This window comes from Dama dama, chromosome 30 (assembly GCF_033118175.1).
Source record: "Dama dama isolate Ldn47 chromosome 30, ASM3311817v1, whole genome shotgun sequence".
NCBI classification, from domain to species: Eukaryota; Metazoa; Chordata; class Mammalia; order Artiodactyla; family Cervidae; genus Dama; species Dama dama.
In genome coordinates, this window is record NC_083710.1 from 38,762,618 (window position 1) to 38,782,271 (window position 19,654).

Here is a 19,654-nt window from a genome sequence, read left to right on the forward strand (position 1 = left end):
ATTTGATTTCTATCTCTGGAATCTGAAAAATCCTAGATTTTTCTCTTTATTCTAAATATTTAATAGATTCACTACTCTGTGTCTAGGTTTCAAGGACTTAAGTCTTTCTTCAATTCTTCAACCCAAAAAAGGACCCTGAGTCAGAGTGACTGGCCAAAAACTAATGTGAAAACTAATCCCATCACCATAAAACCTGAGACTGCAAGCCAGCAGCAAATCAGTCCTCCTGGGTTCCCCTACCCTCCTATTCTCCCCCATTAAAGTCTCTTGCTTTGTCAGCACGTGTGTTTCCTCCCACAATTCAATTCCCAGTGTTAGACAAGAGCCCACTTTCAGGCCCTGGAAGGGGTCCTTCTTCCTACAACAATTTGGTTCTAAACTTATGAGTTTGTGGGTTTTTTTCTTCTTCAATCTTTCACATTTATAGCTCCATGGCTTCCACAGATCCCTCTAATGGTTTCACAGCTGCCTTGAGCTGCCCTTATTCTTTCCCAGTCCTCAGCTCAGAACCAGAACCCAAAGTGGCGTTTTTGGGAGTTGCTAACCAGCAATAGCAACGGGGGGTACTCTGTGGATGCGGTCCTCAGGCAGCTGGCCTTGATCCGGGATGGGAAGCAGCCCGTTGTCCACCAGGCTCTGCTGAAGGCCACGATCCCGAGGGAAAGAGGAGTCACAAGTTGGGGTACCAGGGAGTCATCTTGGCTGGGACATGATCTGGCCGATTTACCTGCACCAGAACACGAGTCACAGGGCCAAACAGGCGTTGTCCATCTGCTTGAACCGCTGAAGAAAAGACTGCGTTATCAGGGAGTGAAGAATGTCCACACCTTAGGCGGGGACGAGTACCTCCCGTCCCTCGGCGATAAGGCCCATCCCCGGGCCAAGGTTATGCCAACTCACTTCAGGATCTTGTCTCCCCAGAAACTGCAGTAAAGTGATACTTGTAGGCGCGTCTATGCCCACAGTCATTGTTTACCAGTACTCGCCAGTTATAAATAAACTGGAAATTTCAGGAGCCTTCGGGCGGTGAGAGGGGGCTATCCCCCGTTCACAACTCAACCTTAAACCCGGGTTTCAAATCAAATTGACTACACGGGTCCGCCCTAAATCACACGCACCTACGATTCCCGCCTGAAATACGAGCAAATTACTCCAAAGCGCGGGGGTACGGAGTTGAGATGCACGCGGGGTCCTTGAGGCCGCAGTCTGGACAAAAGCCTCCTCGCTGCAGCGAGCATCCCTGCGCCCGCTCGGGCCCAACTGGCCGCCTAGAGGCGCTGCGAGCGCCTTCCACTCACTTCCGCCGATGTTGCCCCGCCCCTTCCGCCGCCCGCACGGCAGACCACGCCCTGGCGGCGGCGGGTACGGACGCAATGCGGAGCGGGGCGGGGCTGGGCGCGACGCGGCGCGGGGCGGGGTCGCGGCGGAGGCGGGGGCGGGACGCCGAGCCGGGCCCCGAGCCGGCGGGAGCTCCCGAGTAGCCACCGCCGCCGACGCCGTCGGGGCCCTGGCGCGCTCCGCCAGCCCAGGCCGGTGGGTGCCACGGCCGCCCGCGGAACATGGCGCCCAGTACGCTCTGGCGCTGCTGCCAGCGCACCGTGGGCTGGGTGCCTGTGCTGTTCATCACCTTCGTGGTCGTGTGGTCCTACTATGCGTACGTGGTGGAGCTGTGCGTGTGTGAGTACCGGGCGGGCAGCCCTCGGCCTCCCCTCAGCCTCCCCTGGCACGGCCTCGAAGCGCCCGCTTGTGCGTCCGCCCGAGCCCGGCCGCGGGGCCCGCTTCGGCCCGGGGGTCTCGGGACAGCGTCCGGCTTCTGAGGTGGAGGGAGCGGCGCCCCCGGCCCGGCCTTTCTGGCGGCTGTTCGCGGAGTTGCCGTGCCCTCCGCCGGGGTTCCGAGGGCTCTTTTCGCCCGGGCCCTGGGCGCGGGCGGAGCCGCCGCGGGTGCGGACCCGAGGTCCTGGCTCAGCCGCCGGCAGCTCCTGCCGCTCCTTCCCGGAAACTCGGGGCCGGCGGCGTCGCGCTGCTGGCGACCCCGGCCCCGGGGTCCCCCAGAACTACCCAGTCCGTCGCGAGCGCACAGCTGCCTGAGGGCCCTCGGCGTGCACTTCGAGGGGAGCCCCGGCACCGGACTGGGTGCTGGCGGCGAGAACGGGGGGACGCCGCGGCACCCGTTCCCCGCGGCGTTCTCTGCCCCGAAGCGCAGATGCGGACCCGCGCAGGCGAGCTCGCGTGTAATAACTTGGTTAAAACAGCATTCCCAAGAGGGAGAGACCAGTTTGGTTCAGAAGGTTTGAGGGAAGGTTTTGAAACAAACATGTCCACTTTCAAGAAAGTTGTTTTGTACCTGTGAAACATTTAATTCCTGCAAGTAGATCCATAATAAATTAGTTGTGAAATACATATCAAACAGTGGTGGAGTTCGTCTGTTGAATGTGATTGTTTAGTTTTGTCCTTTTGGATACCAAAATGTTTGCCGTAAAGGATGTTCGAATCCATTATAAAACTGACTAGCTTAGGCATTTCTTAAAGCTACTGCTTCCAGAAGGTGATCATGATCACTGGATTCTCATCAGCTTGCGGTGAGACTTTCCCTTACCTCAGGGCTCCGAGGTAGGCATTTATTTATTCCAAAAGTTGGACCAGTCTTACTCAGTTCTGTCAGAAGATAATTCCCTCCCTCTCCCCATTCCTTAGGGATTTTGAAGTAAAGGTTCTGAAACTTTACTTGAAAATGTGTGTTTATGTTGAAATTGCAAATTTAACGTATAGATAGTGATCAAAAATATCAAAAGGTGATAGCAAACAGGAAAGGAACATGAACGTGTACTGGTGGGGATAAAGGGAACTTTTCATCTTTCTCTCCTTTAATCTTAGTGTCTCTGAGCATAGATGTCCCTACCTACAAATGGAGGAAATGAAACAGCAATAGGCCCTTTGGTTGGTCACATGATTGTTGAGTGCCTACAGGAAAGTGACCCACATCTTTCCACTCTGCATGTAAATTTAGTGAGCTAGCCAGGGTCCCTGGAACTGTGATTGTTTGGTCCATAATGGGGAATTGGGGCGGGGCTAGGCGCTTGCCCTTATAGGAGAGCTGTAAGACTTTAGGCCCACCCTTTAGAGACCACACCCCAGCATTTCTTCAAGTTAAAATATTCTGCAACAACTGAGGCCCAGTGCTTGGCAGAATTTTCAGATATTCAGTGGATTAAAGGTCTTACATAGAGCCTGCATTTACTACCAACATACCAGCCTTGAACTAGGGGAGCTTTTGGAATGTCTACAGTGTCACTGGACTTTATGGTGGAGCATAAACACTATCATATTGAAACTGTGCTTTAAACCACTTGTGTATAATCCGTGTTTTCATAAGCACAGACTGTCCTACTGAGATATACCAATGTTTAACTTTATAGAAGCTTTAAATTCAGTGAGTGTGAGTTTTACTTAAAATGCTGTTTCAGTAATTTTTACAGGATTTTGTTTCTGGTGTTCTTTAGTCAGCTACATGGGAGAGAATGATAATTGTATCTTAACACGTGTTAATTTATTTAGTCCTCAAAATAACAAAAGTTAAGTGATTTGTGCAGGGTCATACAACTAGTAAATGGCATAACCAGAATTGGAACTCAAGTGGTTTGGCTCCAGAGTCCATGCTTTTGTGTTTAACTACTATGCAAGACTAGTGTACTTGATTGTCCAGATCTAGACAATCGGCAGATTTCATTCTTATCTGTAATTATTTATAGAAAGTAGTTTTCTCCTGAAAGGTAGCAGCTGAAGGTTGCTAAATATCTCAGAGAGTAAAAAGGCGTGGCCCACTGAAGGGCATTTGAAAAAATAAATTGTTTATGAGAAGCCCTTGTTCCAGCCCAGCTTCTGTAACTTCTTAATTTTGTAATTACACACACACACACACACACACACACACACACACAGAAGTAGTGGTAGGAGTAATATTGAGGATAAACTTGAGTAATAAGTAATGCATCTGAGATGGCCATCACAGGAGTGATAAGCAGAGAAATAATGATTGAGTAGTAATGTTGGTCCTTGATTTTAAATAAGCTGAAATTCTTTGATTTTCCCTCAAGGCTAATATTTGAGCATTCGAGGTTAGCTGTGTGTGGATTGACCAACTTTTCCAAATTAGCGCTTCCCCCACAAATTTGGAGCTGTTAGCAGTAGATGAGTAACTCTTATTTGGCGTTTAGAGGATCTGAGAGTTTAAAGAGATTTTAGAGATGACCTAATTCGGTCTCTTTATTTTACTTCTGAGAAAACTATTAGTTGGAAGAGCTATATGGTGTGTCCAAGGACAGATATTCCTTTTTACCTTTTTTCAGAGAGAATATGTAGGATAGAACTGTAACCTCTGGTTCTACATATCTAATAATTCCTGTGTCTCCTGTGTAATTTCTTCAGAGACAAGATAAATAGCTTAAACATCAACATTGAGCACACTGTCTCCACACAGTTGATTCCAACATGTTCTATTGATTTCAAAAGAACCAGCTTTGATTTCACTTATTTTTCTGTTTTTTTTTTCCTATTTCATTGATTTCTTATCTGATATTTCCCTTTCACTTTAGGTTTAACTTGTTCTTTTTCTAGTTTCTGAATTTAAAAATTGAAGTGATTGATTTGAGCCCATTTTTAGATGTTTACTCCCTTATACTTATCCCTAAATACTGCTTTATTCACATTCCATGAATGTTGATATATTGTATTTTCATTTTCATTCACTTAAAATTATTTTCTGGTTTCAATTTTCACTTCATAAGTATGCTGTTTAGTTTGCAGTTACTTGGGGATTTTTTCTCTTTTTGTTACTGATTTCAAACTTAATTCCATGTGGCCAGAGAACATACCTTGTACGACTTGTCCTTTAAAAATGTATTCAGGCTTGCTTTATGGCCCAGAATGTGGTCAGTCTTGGAAGTGTTTCATGTGCATTTCAGGAAAATGTATTCTGTATTCAGCAGTGTTAATTTTGTTGTTTGTGCTGGGTGTTCTATTATGTCATAATGCTCCATAAACGTGAATTAAGGCAGGTTGGTTGATAGTGTGGTTCAAATCTTCTGTATTCCTGCTGATTTTCTATTTGTTCTAACAATTAATTACTCAGAGAGGTATAAAATAATAATTGGATTTGTCTATCTCTCCTCATAGTTCTCTCAGTTTTTGCTTTATGTATTTTGCAGCTCTCTAATTTAGCACATGTAATATTTTGAATTGTTGTGTCATCTTCATGAATTGACTCTGTTATTATGAAATGACTTATTCCTGGTGGTATTGTTTGTTTTGAAATCTACTTTGGCAGATATTAACATGTCCATTGATCTTTCTTTTGATTAGCGTTAGCATGGTATGTCCTTTTACTTTTAATTTAACCTGTTTATTTTTTTTTAACCTGTTTAATCTTTATTTAAAACACATTTCTTATAAGCAGCATATCATTGGGTCTTGCTTTTTTAACCTAGTCTGAAAATACTTGCCCTTTTCTTTTTTGAATTGAGATATAATTGACATATTACATTCATTTCAGGTGTCAGCATAATGATTTCAGATACACATATATTGCACAGTGGTCATCACAAAAAGATTAGTCAACATTCGTCACTTTACATAGTTATAACTGTGTTTTCCCTGTGATGGGAACTTTTAAAATTTACTCTTGGGAACTTCCCTGGCAGTCCAGTGGTTGAGAATCTGCCTTGCAATTCAGGGGACGTGGGTTTGATCCCTGGTCAGGGAACTAAGATCCCACATGCTGTGGAGCAACTAACCCACCTGCCACAACTAGTGAGCCTGTGTGGAACAACTACTGAGCCCACATGCTTTGGAAGCCATGCACCACGACTAGAGAGTCCATGTGCCACAATGAAAGATCCCCCTTGCCATAACTAAGACCTGATGCGTTCAAATAATAAAATATTTTTAAAAAATAAAATTTACTCTTACAGCAACTTTCAAATGTAACAGTAGTCACTGTGCTGTACAATCTCTGCCTTTTAATTGGCCTGTTTTGACCATTTTAATGTGGTTGTTGATGTGGGTAACTTTAAGTCTTATTGTTTGTTTGTTTTTTTTTTAAGTCTGTCCTAAAATATTTAAATAAGTAAACAAATCTTATCTGTTTAACTACGTAGTTACCATTTCTAGTATACTTCATTCTTTTTTTATAGATCTGTATTTCCAACTCCTTATTGCAAAATTCAGACTTAAAGAAAGTAGGGAAAACCACTAGATCATTCAGGTATGACCTAAATCAAATTCCTTAAAATCATACAGTGGAAGTGACAAATAGATTCAAGAGATTAGATCTGATAGACAGAGTGCCTGAAGAACTGTGGATGAAGGTTCGTGATATTGTACAAGAGGTAAGGATCAAGACCATCCCCAAGAAAAAGAAATGCAAAATGGTTGTCTAAGGAGGCCCTGCAAATAACTGAGAAAAGAAGAGAAATGAAAGGCAAAGGAGAAAAGGAAAGATATACCCATTTCAATGAAGAGTTCCAGAGAATAGCAATGAGAAATAAGAAAGCCTTCCTCAGTGTTCAATGCAAAGAAATAGACAAAAACAATAGAGTGGGCAAGACTAGAGATCTCTTCAAGAAAAGCAGAGATGCGAAGCAAACATTTGATGCAAAGATGGGCACAATAAAGGACAGAAATGGTATGAACCTAACAGAAGCAGAAGATATTAAGAAGAGGTGGCAAGAATACACAGAAGAACTATACAAAAAAGATTTTCATGACCCAGATAACCACAATGGTGTGATCACTCACCTAGAGCCAGACATCCTTTAATGCAAAGTCACACGGGCCTTAGAAAGCACCACTAAGCTAGTGGAGGTGATGAAATTCCAGTTGAGCTATTTGAAATCCTAAAAGATGATGCTGTAAAAGTGCTGCATTCAGTATGCCAGCACATTTGGAAAACTCAGCAGTGGCCACAGGACGAGAAAAAGTCAGTTTTCTTTCCAATCCCAAAGAAAAGCAGTGCTAAAGAATGTTCAAACTACTGAACAACTGCGCTCATCTCACACACTAGCAAAGTAATGCTCAAAATTCTCAAAGCCAAGCTTCAGCAGTACATGAACCGTGAATGTCCAGATGTGCAAGCTGGATTTAGAAAAGGCAGAAGAGCCAGAGAGCTAATTGCCAACATCTGTTGGATCACTGAAAAAGCAAGAGAGTTCCAGTAAAACATCTACTTCTGCTTTATTGACTATGCCAAAGCCTTTGACTGTGTGAATCACAACAAACTGGAAAATTCTTCAAAGGTGGGAATACCAGACCACTTGACCTGCCTCCTGAGAAATCTGTATGCAAGGCAAGAAGCAACAGTTAGAACTGGACATGGAACAACAGACTGGTTCCCAATTGGGAAAGGAGTACATTAAGGCTGTATATTGTCACCCTGCTTATTTAATTTATATGCGGAGTATATCATGCAAAATGCCAGGCTGGATGAAGCATAAACTGGAATCAAGATTGCCAGGAGAAATATCAATAATTTCATGATATGCAGATGGCACCACCCTTATGGCAGAAAGAGAAGAAGAGCTACAGAGCCTCCTGATGAAAGTCAAAGAGGAGAGTTTTAAGCCAAAAAGTTGGCTTAAAACTCAACATTCAGAAAACTAAGATCATGGTATCCGGTCCCATCATTTCATGACAAATAGATGGGAAGCAGTGGAAACAATGAGAGGCTTTATTTTGGGCGGGGGTGGGGGGGCTCCACAATCACTCCAGATGGTGACTGCAGCCATGAAATTAAAAGATGCTTACTCCTTGGAAGAAAAGCTATGACCAACCTAGACAGCATATTAAAAAGCAGAGACTTTACTTTGCCAACAAAGGTCCTTCTGGTCAAAGCTGTGATTTTTCCAGTAGTCGTGTGGATGTGAGAGTTAGACTGTAAAGAAAACTGAGCGCCGAAGAATTGATGCTTTTGAACTGTGGTGGTGGAGAAGACTCTTGAGAGTCCCTTGGACTGTGTGGAGATCAAACCAGTCAATCCTAAAGGAAATCAGTTCTGAATATTCATTGAAGGACTGATGCTGAAGCGCCAATGCTTTGGCCACCTGATGGGAAGAGCCAACTCATTGGAAAAGATCCTGATGCCGGGAAAGACTGAAGGCAGGAGGAGAAGGGGATGACAGAGGACGAAAAATGGTTGGATGACATCACCGACTCAATGGACATGAGTTTGAGCAAGCTCCAGGAGTTGGTGATGGACAGGGAAGCCTGGTGTGCCACAGTCCATGAGGTTGCAAAGAGTCAGACATGACTGAGCTACCGAACTGACTGATTTCTAACTGGTGCCATTTTCACCTGCCTGAGGGTTTCCTTTAACATTTATTGTAATGCAAGTCAGTTGGTGATAAATTGTTTCAGCTTTCAGTGGTTAAGAATCTGGTTCAGTGCAAGGGACATGGGTTCAATCCCTGGTCAGGGAACTGGATCCAACATGTCTCAGGGCAGTTGAGCCCAAGCATAGCAACTAGAGAGAACCTCACTGCAATGAAAGATCCCTCATGCTGCAACTAAGACCCAGTGCAGCCAAAAATAAATACTTTTAAAATGCCAAAATTACTTTATTCATTCACGATTTTTTTTTAGACAACTTACCAAGTTATGCTTCCCTGATAGGTCAGTTGATAAAGAATCTGCCTGCAATGTAGGAGACCCAAGTTTGATTCCTGGGTTGGGAAGATCCCCTGGAGAAGGGATAGACTACTCACTCCAATATTCTTAGACTTCCCTTGTGGCTCAGCTGGTGAAGAATCCGCCTGGAATGCAGGAGACCTGGGTTCAATCCCTAGGTTGGGAAGATCCCCTGGAGAAGGGAAAGGCTACTCACTCCAGTATTCTGGCCTAGAAAATTCCATGGACTGTATAGTCTGTGGGATCAGAAAGAGTCAGACATGACTGAGCAACTCTCACTTCACTTAAAGCAAGTTATGCCGTCATTACAACCATCCTTTTTATTATGTTTTTTTATCACCCCAGTCAGAGCCCTTGCATCCATTGTGGTTAATTTCTGTTCCCGTCCAGTCCCAGGTGACCACAAATCACCTTTCTGTCTCTGTGTGCTTTTTCTGAACATCTCATATAATCGAAGTCAAACAGTAAGTGGTCTTTTGTGCCTGGTGTCTATTACATTTTTTGAGGTTCATTTGTATTGTAGTGTACATCAGTATTTCTCCCTTTATGATCTACTTCACATTCAAATTTGTATTTTTCTTTTTCTAAAATTCAGTTTATTTAAAAACATATTTCCAGTAAGCCTCCACAAATCACTTGTGCATTGAATTAGACTATAAATAAAAACCATGCATTTTATTATGTTTAAGTATATTAAAAATCCTGCTTTGATTGGCTCCTGTCCATCTTTGTATCCACTAGAGTATCTAGTTACTAGTAGGCTTTCTTTTTTTTTTTTTTTGAGAAGGGGACGACAGAGGATGAGATGGTTGGATGGCATCACCAACTCGATGGACATGGATTTGAGTAAACTCCGGGAGTTGGTGATGGACAGGGAGGCCTGGCGTGCTACGATTCATGGGGTCACAAAGAGTCGGACATGACTGAGCAAATGAACTGAACAGAACTGATGGTTTATTTGATAATAGTGAATAAGTGAATCTAATCACCTTGGTCAGTACCACGTATTTGAATCTATACTCAAATTTTCTGCTAGATGTTAATTATCTAGCTTGATCTATCTATTTGAGTCTTTTATTTTTTTTTTTTAATTTTTATTATTATTATTTTTTTTTCCAGTGGGTTTTGTCATATGATATGACAGCCATGGATTTACATGTATTCCCAATCCCGATCCCCCCTCCCACCTCCCTCTCCACCCGATTCCTCTGGGTCTTCCCAGTGCACCAGGCCGGAGCACTTGTCTCGTGCATCCCACCTGGGCTGGTGATCTGTTTCACCAAAGATAGTTTACATGCTGTTCTTTTGAAATATCCCACCCTCACATTCTCCCACAAAGTTCAAAAGTCTGTTCTGTATTTCTGTGTCTCTTTTTCTGTTCTGCATATAGGGTTATCGTTATCACCTTTCTAAATTCCATATACATGTGTCAGTATGCTGTAATGTTCTTTATCTTTCTGGCTTACTTCACTCTGTATAATGGGCTCCAGCTTCATCCATCTCATTAGGACTGGTTCAAATGAATTCTTTTTCATGGCTGAGTAATATTCCATGGTGTATATGTACCACAGCTTCCTTATCCATTCATCTGCTGATGGGCATCTAGGTTGCTTCCATGTCCTGGCTATTATAAACAGTGCTGCGATGAACATTGGGGTACATGTGTCTCTTTCAGATCTGGTTTCCTCAGTGTGTATGCCCAGAAGTGGGATTGCTGGGTCATATGGCAGTTCTATTTCCAGTTTTTTAAGAAATCTCCACACTGTTTTCCATAGCGACTAGTAGGCTTTCAATAGATAGTGTTCAACTGAATGCAATTATATTCTTAAAAAGTTAAGAAATATGGAAGAGGTACTGGACAACTTAGAAACTGGGTCAGACTATTTGGAAGAACTAAATTATGCCCTAGTCGGGTAGATAAAACTTTGCTTCTCTTCTGGTCACTTCCACTTTGTGGCAAAGAAGACTTTGCGTGCTAAACTCCAGCCTCTAATATCTGTCTACTTGACATCTCTGTTATATCTTATCAACTTATCGTCCAGAAGAAAACTTAGCAGACTAATCATCCAAAACAAAATTCTTTTGAGTTTTTTTCTGTCTCCCTAACTGTTCCTCATATCTTAGCTAAGTAAATGGCAGTTTCATCCTTTGAGTTCCCTGGTTGAAAAGTCATTCTCCATCCCACTGATCAGCAAATATTGTCATTACCTGTATCACAATCCAGTTGCTTCGCACCACTACCACTGCAGGTGTATTCAAGCCACCATGGTCTCGGTCTTCTGAAAAATATGGCCACAGGAATTTGCACTTCCTCCCAAGTGGTGGAGCCTATTTGCCCACCAGTGAATCTGGGCTGGCTTTATACTTGCTGTGACCAGTAAAACATGGTGGGAGTGATGGGTGAGAGCTGGAGCTTCAACCTCAGGTGGGCCATGGGCTCCTCAGCACTAGGGATGAAATTGTTCATTCCCTACTGGCAGTGCAATAAAGGGGATTTGGGAAGAATTCAAAATGACTGTACTGTTTTAAAAAGTGAAAAGCACAGATATCTGATGGTAAGAGTTAAAGGATTTAAATACAGATGGCCAACAGACAAAAGATGCTCAACATCGCTAGTTCCTAGAGAAATGAAAAATCAGAACTGGGCTTCCCTGGTGGTTCAGTGGTAAAGAATCTGCCTGCCAGTGCAAGAGATGTGAGTTCTATCCCTCACCTCACACTGGTCAGATGGTCATCATCAAAAAGTCTACAAACAACAAATGCTGGAGAGGGTGTGGAGTAAAAGGGAACCTCCTACATGTTGGTGGGAATGTAAATTGATACAGCCACTGTGGAGAACAGTATGGAGGTTCCTTAAGAAACTAAAAATAGATCTACCATGTGACCCAGCAATCCCACTGCTAGGCATACACCCTGAGAAAACCATAATTCAAAAGGACACATGTACCCCTGTGTTCATCAAAGCGCCATTTACAATAGCCAGGGCATGGAACCACCTAAATGTCCAATGACAGGTGAATGGATAAAGAAAATGTGGAACATATATACAGTCGAATATTGTTCAGCCACTAAAAAGAATGAAATAAGGTCATTTGTAGATGATGTGGATGGACCTAGAGTCTGTCATACAAAGTAAGCCAGAAAGTGTTAGTCACTCAGTCGTGTCCGATTCTTTGCAACCCCATGGACTGTAGCCCACCAGGCTCCTCTGTCCATGGAATTCTCCAGGCAAGAATACTGGAGTGGGTTGCCATGCCCTACTGCAGGGGATCTTCCCGACCCAGGGATCTATCCCGAGGTTCTTACCTCTCCTGCATTGGCAGGCATGTTCTTTATCTCTAGTGCCACCTGGGAAGCAACACCCTTTTATCGTGCCTCTCCCTCCTCACTTCATCCCTGTCCTCTCCTCCTGAATGTATCCTCCATGAAGCGGCCAGAATGAGCCCTTTAAGATGGATACCAGACTCGTCATTCCTCTGATGAACATCGTGGCTGGCTTCCTGTCTTACTCAGTGACACTCCTGACCGTGGCCTCTTCCCCAGTGACATAACTTCCTCTCCACTCTTCCTTTCAGCTGTTCTCCAGCTGCCAGGCTGGCCTCCTTGCTATTCCATGTTTCTTGTTGAATGAGCTCAATACCTTACCTGGCCTCTCTGAGTTTGCTCCTGTGCTGTAAAATGGGAGTCATATCTCTTACAGAGTCATGGGAAGTCCTCAGCAGAGTAGGTTTTCAGATGTTACCGGTGCTGGGGAGAAGACTTAAATAGCCACTGGCGTACTTTTTCTTGCCTTTCCTTTTCTGGCAGGAAGTTTTGTTTTTTGTTTTGCAGTTCTTAAAGTGACATTTCCCCTCACCACCCCCACACCCCATGCCCACACATAGCCTGAAGTGAGTGAAGGAACACATTCTCACAGATTTTCTAACTGCTGCATTTGAAGATCATATTGCACAAGTGAGTTCCTGTTTTCTTTCGAGCTGTTGGTCATGTCGGGAGCGTGAGTGTGGGGGGGTGGTTGTCTGGGAGAGGGGGCCCCTCCGCACCGTGCCACCTGGGGCTTCCCGAGGATTAACACCTGGGACTTTGGTGTAAGCCTGTCAGCTGCACAGATTTAGATGTGCTGACACACGCAGCACATCATCTTGAGCAGATGGGCGCCTACACCTAAGTGACTGGAAGAGTCACGAGCAGTGGTAACTCCGGTTTCATGAAGACAGGAGACAGACCCACAGATCTTGAGGATAAAAATTGTTTTTAAAACATGATTGCTCTCTGTTCTCTCACTCTTCCCAGTGCTGTGTTACTACTCACTCATGTGAACTTTGACTCACCCAGTCGGAATCATAGGAAGAATAGTTTTTATTAACATACTAGTTGAACAGACATGAGCCTATTAAAGGTAAAGTCTTCAGGGCCGCTTCTTAAACTAATTGCATGGAAAGACGGTCATCGGCACCTGAAGGTCCTAGTGCCGACACACCAGGGTGTTAGCAGCGTGGGGTGTCAGTATTGAGAAAGGAGCGAGGGGGCCGTGACCGTGGCCCGCCTGACTTTCTCGTGTGCATTGACCTCCATACTGCACACACTTACCCCCACCCTCCAAGAAGCCAAAGTGAATCTTCTGAAGCCTGAGGCAAAATGCTCACTCCTGTGTACTCCAGCAGCTTCCTCCCTCGCTCTTGATGAAATCCAGAGATCCCTGTAGCCTGGGAGGCCCTGGTGCTGCTGATTCATCCCTTCCTTGGCTCCTTCCTCAGCACTGCAGCCTCCTTGCATCTCTCAGGCCTTGCATGGTCCCACCTGAGAACTCTCTATCGACTGTTCCTTCTGCCTGGAATGCTGTCCTCCCCATCCACATCCTAACTTCATCTTGGTTTTTGCTCAGAGTGCCCCCATCAAAGTGGCTTTCCTGACCACCCTTGTGGGTCAGGAAAGCATGGAATCAGTAGTTCCTCCGTCATTCTTCCCAGATCCTGCTGTGTTTCCTCATAGCACTTATTAATCCTTGACGTGCCGTCGTTTGTGTTTCTCTCCTGAGTCATGTTCTGGAACTGAACATAGGCCCTCTGTAATGTGTACTCGATAGATGCATTGAATGAGTGAATTGACTGTGTTGCTGCCATTTGCCTTGCTAGTGCAAGAGGGAGAACTGGGATGTATTCACATAGTAGATGACCCACAATTCACAATTTCAAATACACACACTCTCCTGACCTTAGAAACATCTCTGTGTTAGTTCAGCAATGTAACAAACATAGAATGCTTACAGTGTTCCCAGTACTATACTGAGGCTGGAAATTCAAAAATGGGTAAATGCACATGGTCAGATCCATTTGGACTTTATACAACAGTCTCTGTGTTTACTACCACAGTGCTCACTTGCACATTACTCATTTTAAGAAGTCCTGCTGTAACTGAGTATCCAACTATTTCATCCAGTATTTTTCTAGATTCTTTTGCCATAGAATTCTTTCATGGAACATCTGTTTAAATCCTTTTAGACTTGGACAGTTGTTGACGTTCGGGAAAGCTCCCTTAGTGGTGATGAAGGTGGTGAGAGATGAAGACTGAAGAGGCTTGTGCCTCTGAAGGAAGTGGTGTTACCAGTTGATCTGAAGGGTAGTTACTGATTCCTTCTACTCTGTTACTAAATTGTATTAATACACTTAGGAAGAAAAATCATTATCCTGTAGGTACCAAAAAGATGTTTAAAAATCCACTGTCCATTTCTGAATAAACACACACACACACACACACACACACACACACACACACAATAGGAGTAAATGGATACTTTTCAAACAGAGTTGCACACACAAGAATACTTTATCAGTTTGCACTAAAACCAGCAGTAAATACTTATCACTGTGTCCATTGCTATGTAACATTGTATTGGCAAAACCAGCTACCACATTCAATCAAGAGAGAATAATTAGAAACCGCAGGCACTAGAAAGGAAGAGAGAAAGCTATTTCTACTGCAAATAGTTGACAGTATATATTGAAAAGCCAAGAGTCTCAGTAACAACAAACACTTAAATAAAAGGAATTGAGTAAAATGGCAGGGTATAAAATTAGCAAACAACACTCAGTACTTTGTATATATACACAATAATGAATAATTGAAAATATGGTCAAAGAGAAGTCTCCATTCCCAAAAACATCAAAAAGATGAAATACTTAAGAATAAACTCAAGAAAAATACCAGGTCTATAGGAGGAAAACATTCCTGAAAAACATAAAAGTAGGTTTGAACAAATGTAAAGACAGTTCATATTTCACATTCATAAATAGAGTAACTTGGGATTACAGAGACTTCAGTTCTCCCCAAGTTAATGTATAAATTCCAGTCCCAATAAAGTTGTTTTTTAAAATTTTTCTGGCACTAGACAAATTGATCCTAAAGGTCACATGGAAAAATGAAATAAGAACAACCAGGAAACCCCTGAAAGAGTGATGAAGAGGCCAAACCTTACCTGATTGTTAAGCCACAAATGTCTATAATTAAAACTGAGAGCATGGGGTGTAAATGAGAACTCTCTACTTTTTGTTCAGTTTCGCTATGAACCTAAAACGTCTCTAAAAAATAAAGTCTTATAAAAATTGTGTTCCAGTTGTATGGTATAAGGTGTGGACAGACATACTAGACAATGGAACGAGTAGAAAGTTCAGAAATAGTTAATTATGTAAATTTAGAATGAAGCATCTCCTCAAATTACAGAAGAGAAGGTGGGAAAACTGGATAGATATTTGATAAGAGATAAAATCGGATCTGTATCTCACACTGTATTCCAAGATAAACTACAAATGGATAAAACCTTATTTTTTCTTCTTTTTTAATATTTTACACTTTTTATTTTAAAATAATTTTAGACTTGTGAAAAACAGTACAAAGAATTTTCCTTTATCCTTCATCCAGATTCCCTAGAGGTTATCATTTGCTACACGGTTTATCATTTATTTATTCTGTCTCTGAAGTGTTTGAGAGTAAGTTGCAGACCTCATATCCCTTTGTTTGTAAACACATCAGTGTTAGGGGCCTCCCAGTGGCCCAGTGGTAGAGAATCCACCTGCAGTGCAGGAGATGAGGGTTGGATCCCTGGGTCAGGAAGGTCCCCTGGATGAGGGCACAGCAACCCGCTCCAGTATTCTTGCCTGGAGAATCCCATGGACCAAGGAGCCTAGTGGGCTAGAGTCCATAGGGTTGCAGAATCGGACACGACTGAAGTGACTTAGCACGCACACATAAATGCATGTCAGTGTAATGTGCTAAGAACAAGAATGTCTTGGTCTGTTCAGGCCCCTATAATAGGATACCATTGACTGGGCGTCTGTAAACATTTCTCATGCTTATGGAGGCTGGAAGTCCTGGATCAAGGTGCCAGCAGAGGTCTTGGTGAGAACACACTTCTTGGTTTGGCCGTCTTTTCACCATTTTATCAATATGATGGAAGGAGTGAGGGATCACTCTCTCAGTCGGACACAGATCCCATTCCTGAGTAATCACGTCCCTGAAGGCCTAACTTTCCGACACCATCACACTGGGTGTTAAGATTTCACATAGGAATTTGGGGGAACACAGACATGCAGTCTTTAGCAAAGAACATTGTCTTACATTATCAGAGTTATCAGAATCAGGAAATGAGCATGACAAAATGCTATTCTTTGATCTGTAGGCCTCACTGGGACTTCCCCAGGGTCCCACCGAACGCTTGTTCTGATCCACAGGCCAGGCCAGGTTAACACTTTGCAGTGAGCTGTCAACTCTGCAGCATCCTTTGATCTGGAGAGTTCCTCAGTCTAGCTTTATGTTTTATGACCATGACATTTTTGAGGAGTACAGGCTTCTTGTGTATAATGTCCCTCAGATTAGGTAGGTTTGACATTTCCTTGTGTATACGTTTTTAGCATGAATACCACAAAAGGAATGCTGTGTCATTGGTTGTACTATCTTGGGGACTGTTTATTTTGGTCATCACTTAAGGTGGTATCACCAAGTTTCCCTGTAAAGGTATAGTTTTTCCTTGTAATTAATAAATATTCTGGGGACTTCCCTGATGGTCCACTGGTTAAAGGTCCACCTTTCAATTCCAGGGAGCCAGGTTTGATTCCTGTTTGGAGAACTAAGATCCCACATACCGTGGAACAACTTAGCCCACACACCATAGCCTGAGAATCCCTGTACTGCAAAGAAAGCCCATGTACCATGACAAAGGTCCTGAGTGCTAGGCTAAGACCCAATGCAGCCAAATGAGTAAGCATTCTGGTAGACCCAGACAACCCACATACATCCCTCTTTGAGGAAAGACTTGGTCAGTTGTGGTGGGTACGGTCAGCTCTTTGACCATGACTCGGCTCACCCAGGGTCACAGCTATCCTGGGCCATGGATGACATGAGCTCCCTGCCTATGCCCAAGGTTAGACAGGCCTGCCCCTCAGGAAGACCTCCCTCACTTCCTTTCACATGTGTTGTTCCCTCATGAGTTTTCTTGCATCCCGGACTTTGTCTCAGCAGCTGATTCTGGAGAACCCAGCCTAAGATAGGTATCTCTGTGGGAAAATCTGTTCACAGTTACTTGGACTTACCTTTTTTTTTTTCCCCCATTTATTTTTATTAGTTGGAGGCTAATTACTTTACAATATTGTAGTGGTTTTTGCCATACATTGATATGAATCAGCCATGGATTTACATGTGTTCCCCATCCTGATCCCCCTCCCACCTCCCTCTCCCCGCCTCGCCGCCCCCTCCACACACACCGATCCCTCTGGGTATTCCCAGTGCACCAGCCCCGAGCACTTGTCTCATGCATCCAACCTGGGCTGGTGATCTGTTTCACCCTTGATAATATATATGTTTCGATGCTGTTCTCTCTAAACATCCCACCCTCGCCTTCTCCCACAGAGTCCAAAAGTCTGTTCTGTACATCGGTGTCCCTTTTTCTGTTTTGCATATAGGGTTATCGTTACCATCTTTCTAAATTCCATATATATGTGTTAGTATACTGTATTGGTCTTTATCTTTCTGGCTTACTTCACTCTGTATAGTGGGCTCCAGTTTCATCCATCTCATTAGAACTGATTCAAATGAATTCTTTTTAATGGCTGAGTAATATTCCATGGTGTATATGTACCACAGCTTCCTTATCCATTCATCTGCTGGTGGGCATCTAGGTTGCTTCCATGTCCTGGCTATTATAAACAGTGCTGCGATGAACATTGGGTGCACGTATCTCTTTCAGATCTGGTTTCCTCGGTGTGTATGCCCAGAAGTGGGATTGCTGGGTCATATGGCAGTTCTATTTCCAGTTTTTTAAGAAATCTCCACACTGTTCTCCATAGCGGCTGTACTAGTTTGCATTCCCACCAACAGTGTAAGAGGGTTCCCTTTTCTCCACACCCTCTCCAGCATTTATTGCTTGTAGACTTTTGGATAGCAGCCATCCTGACTGGCGTGTAGCGGTACCTTATTGTGGTTTTGATTTGCATTTCTCTGATAATGAGTGATGTTGAGCATCTTTTCATGTGTTTGTTAGCCATCTGTATGTCTTCTTTGGAGAAATGTCTGTTTAGTTCTTTGGCCCATTTTTTGATTGGGTCATTTATTTTTCTGGAATTGAGCTGCAGGAGTTGCTTATATATTTTTGAGATTAATCCTTTGTCTGTTGCTTCATTTGCTGTTATTTTCTCCCAATCTGAGGGCTGTCTTTTCACCTTGCTTATAGTTTCCTTTGTTGTGCAAAAGCTTTTAAGTTTCATTAGGTCCCATTTGTTTATTTTTGCTTTTATTTCCAATATTCTGGGAGGTGGGTCATAGAGGATCTTGCTGTGATTTATGTCGGAGAGTGTTTTGCCTATGTTCTCCTCTAGGAGTTTTATAGTTTCTGGTCTTACATTTAGATCTTTAATCCATTTTGAGTTTATTTTTGTGTATGGTGTTAGAAAGTGTTCTAATTTTATTCTTTTACAAGTGGTTGACCAGTTTTCCCAGCACCACTTGTTAAAGAGGTTGCCTTTTTTCCATTGTATATCCTTGCCTCTTCTGTCGAAGATAAGGTGTCCATAGGTTCGTGGATTTATCTCTGGGCTTTCTATGCTATTCCATTGATCTATATTTCTTTCTTTGTGCCAGTACCGTACTGGCTTTGTAGTACAGTCTGAAGTCAAGCAGGTTGATTCCTCCAGTTCCATTCTTCTTTCTCAAGATTACTTTGGCTATTCGGGGTTTTTTGTATTTCCATACAAATTGTGAAATTATTTGTTCTACTTCTGTGAAAAATACCGTTGGTAGCTTGATAGGGATTGCATTGAATCTATAGATTGCTTTGGGTAGTACAGTCATTTTGACAATATTGATTCTTCCAATCCATGAACACGGTATATTTCTCCATCTTTTGTTGGACTTACCTTTTTTATCATCTCTTGAGGATTCTTGCTTGGAACAAGTTACTGTGCTGGTTGCTAAATGGTGATTTTCTTTTAATTCTATAATTTCTTCTGCGTTTAGTAGTTAGGATTCTACTGAAAGGAAGAGCTTTCCCTCCCCCTCATTCATTCGTTTCATTCATTTATATCAGCATGTTCTCATGGATTCTTCTTTTATGGGTTATAATCTGTCATTTATTTTGTTTCTCAAATTGTCCCAGTTTTAGCTGGTAGGAACCCTTGCAGTTTGGGTTCTGTGTCTTTTTGACATGTCCCCATCATTTTTCTTCCCTCATTTTCTGGCACCACAAGATATTTTTTCAAGCTTATTTGATATTTTTCCTGCCCCTGGAACCTGCCATTTCAAAGTTGACCAAATCTGAACATTAAAAAATAAGAGCCTTCAAGTACTAGGAAGAAACATATAGGTGGATGATCTTATGACCAGGGAGTGAGGAAAACCTGTTTAGGGGAAAAAAAGTGGATGTGACAAAAACAGTTTACGGGGGGCAGGGAATGGAAATGACTTATGTGAGAACACTCTTACCCTCATACAC

General features: G+C 43.0%; 1 protein-coding gene across 2 annotated transcripts in view; it reads left to right on the forward strand.

The window, feature by feature from the left end:
• Window positions 1–1,471: 1,471 nt before the first annotated feature.
• ZDHHC20 (zinc finger DHHC-type palmitoyltransferase 20) overlaps window positions 1,472–19,654 on the forward strand; it is a 60,018-nt gene continuing 41,835 nt past the window's right edge. For both annotated transcript variants that reach the window (XM_061133007.1, XM_061133008.1), the window contains exon 1: window positions 1,472–1,677. In XM_061133007.1, the coding sequence (XP_060988990.1) occupies window positions 1,560–1,677 (118 nt within the window). In that variant the 5' untranslated portion in view covers window positions 1,472–1,559. The remainder of the gene's footprint in view (window positions 1,678–19,654) is intronic.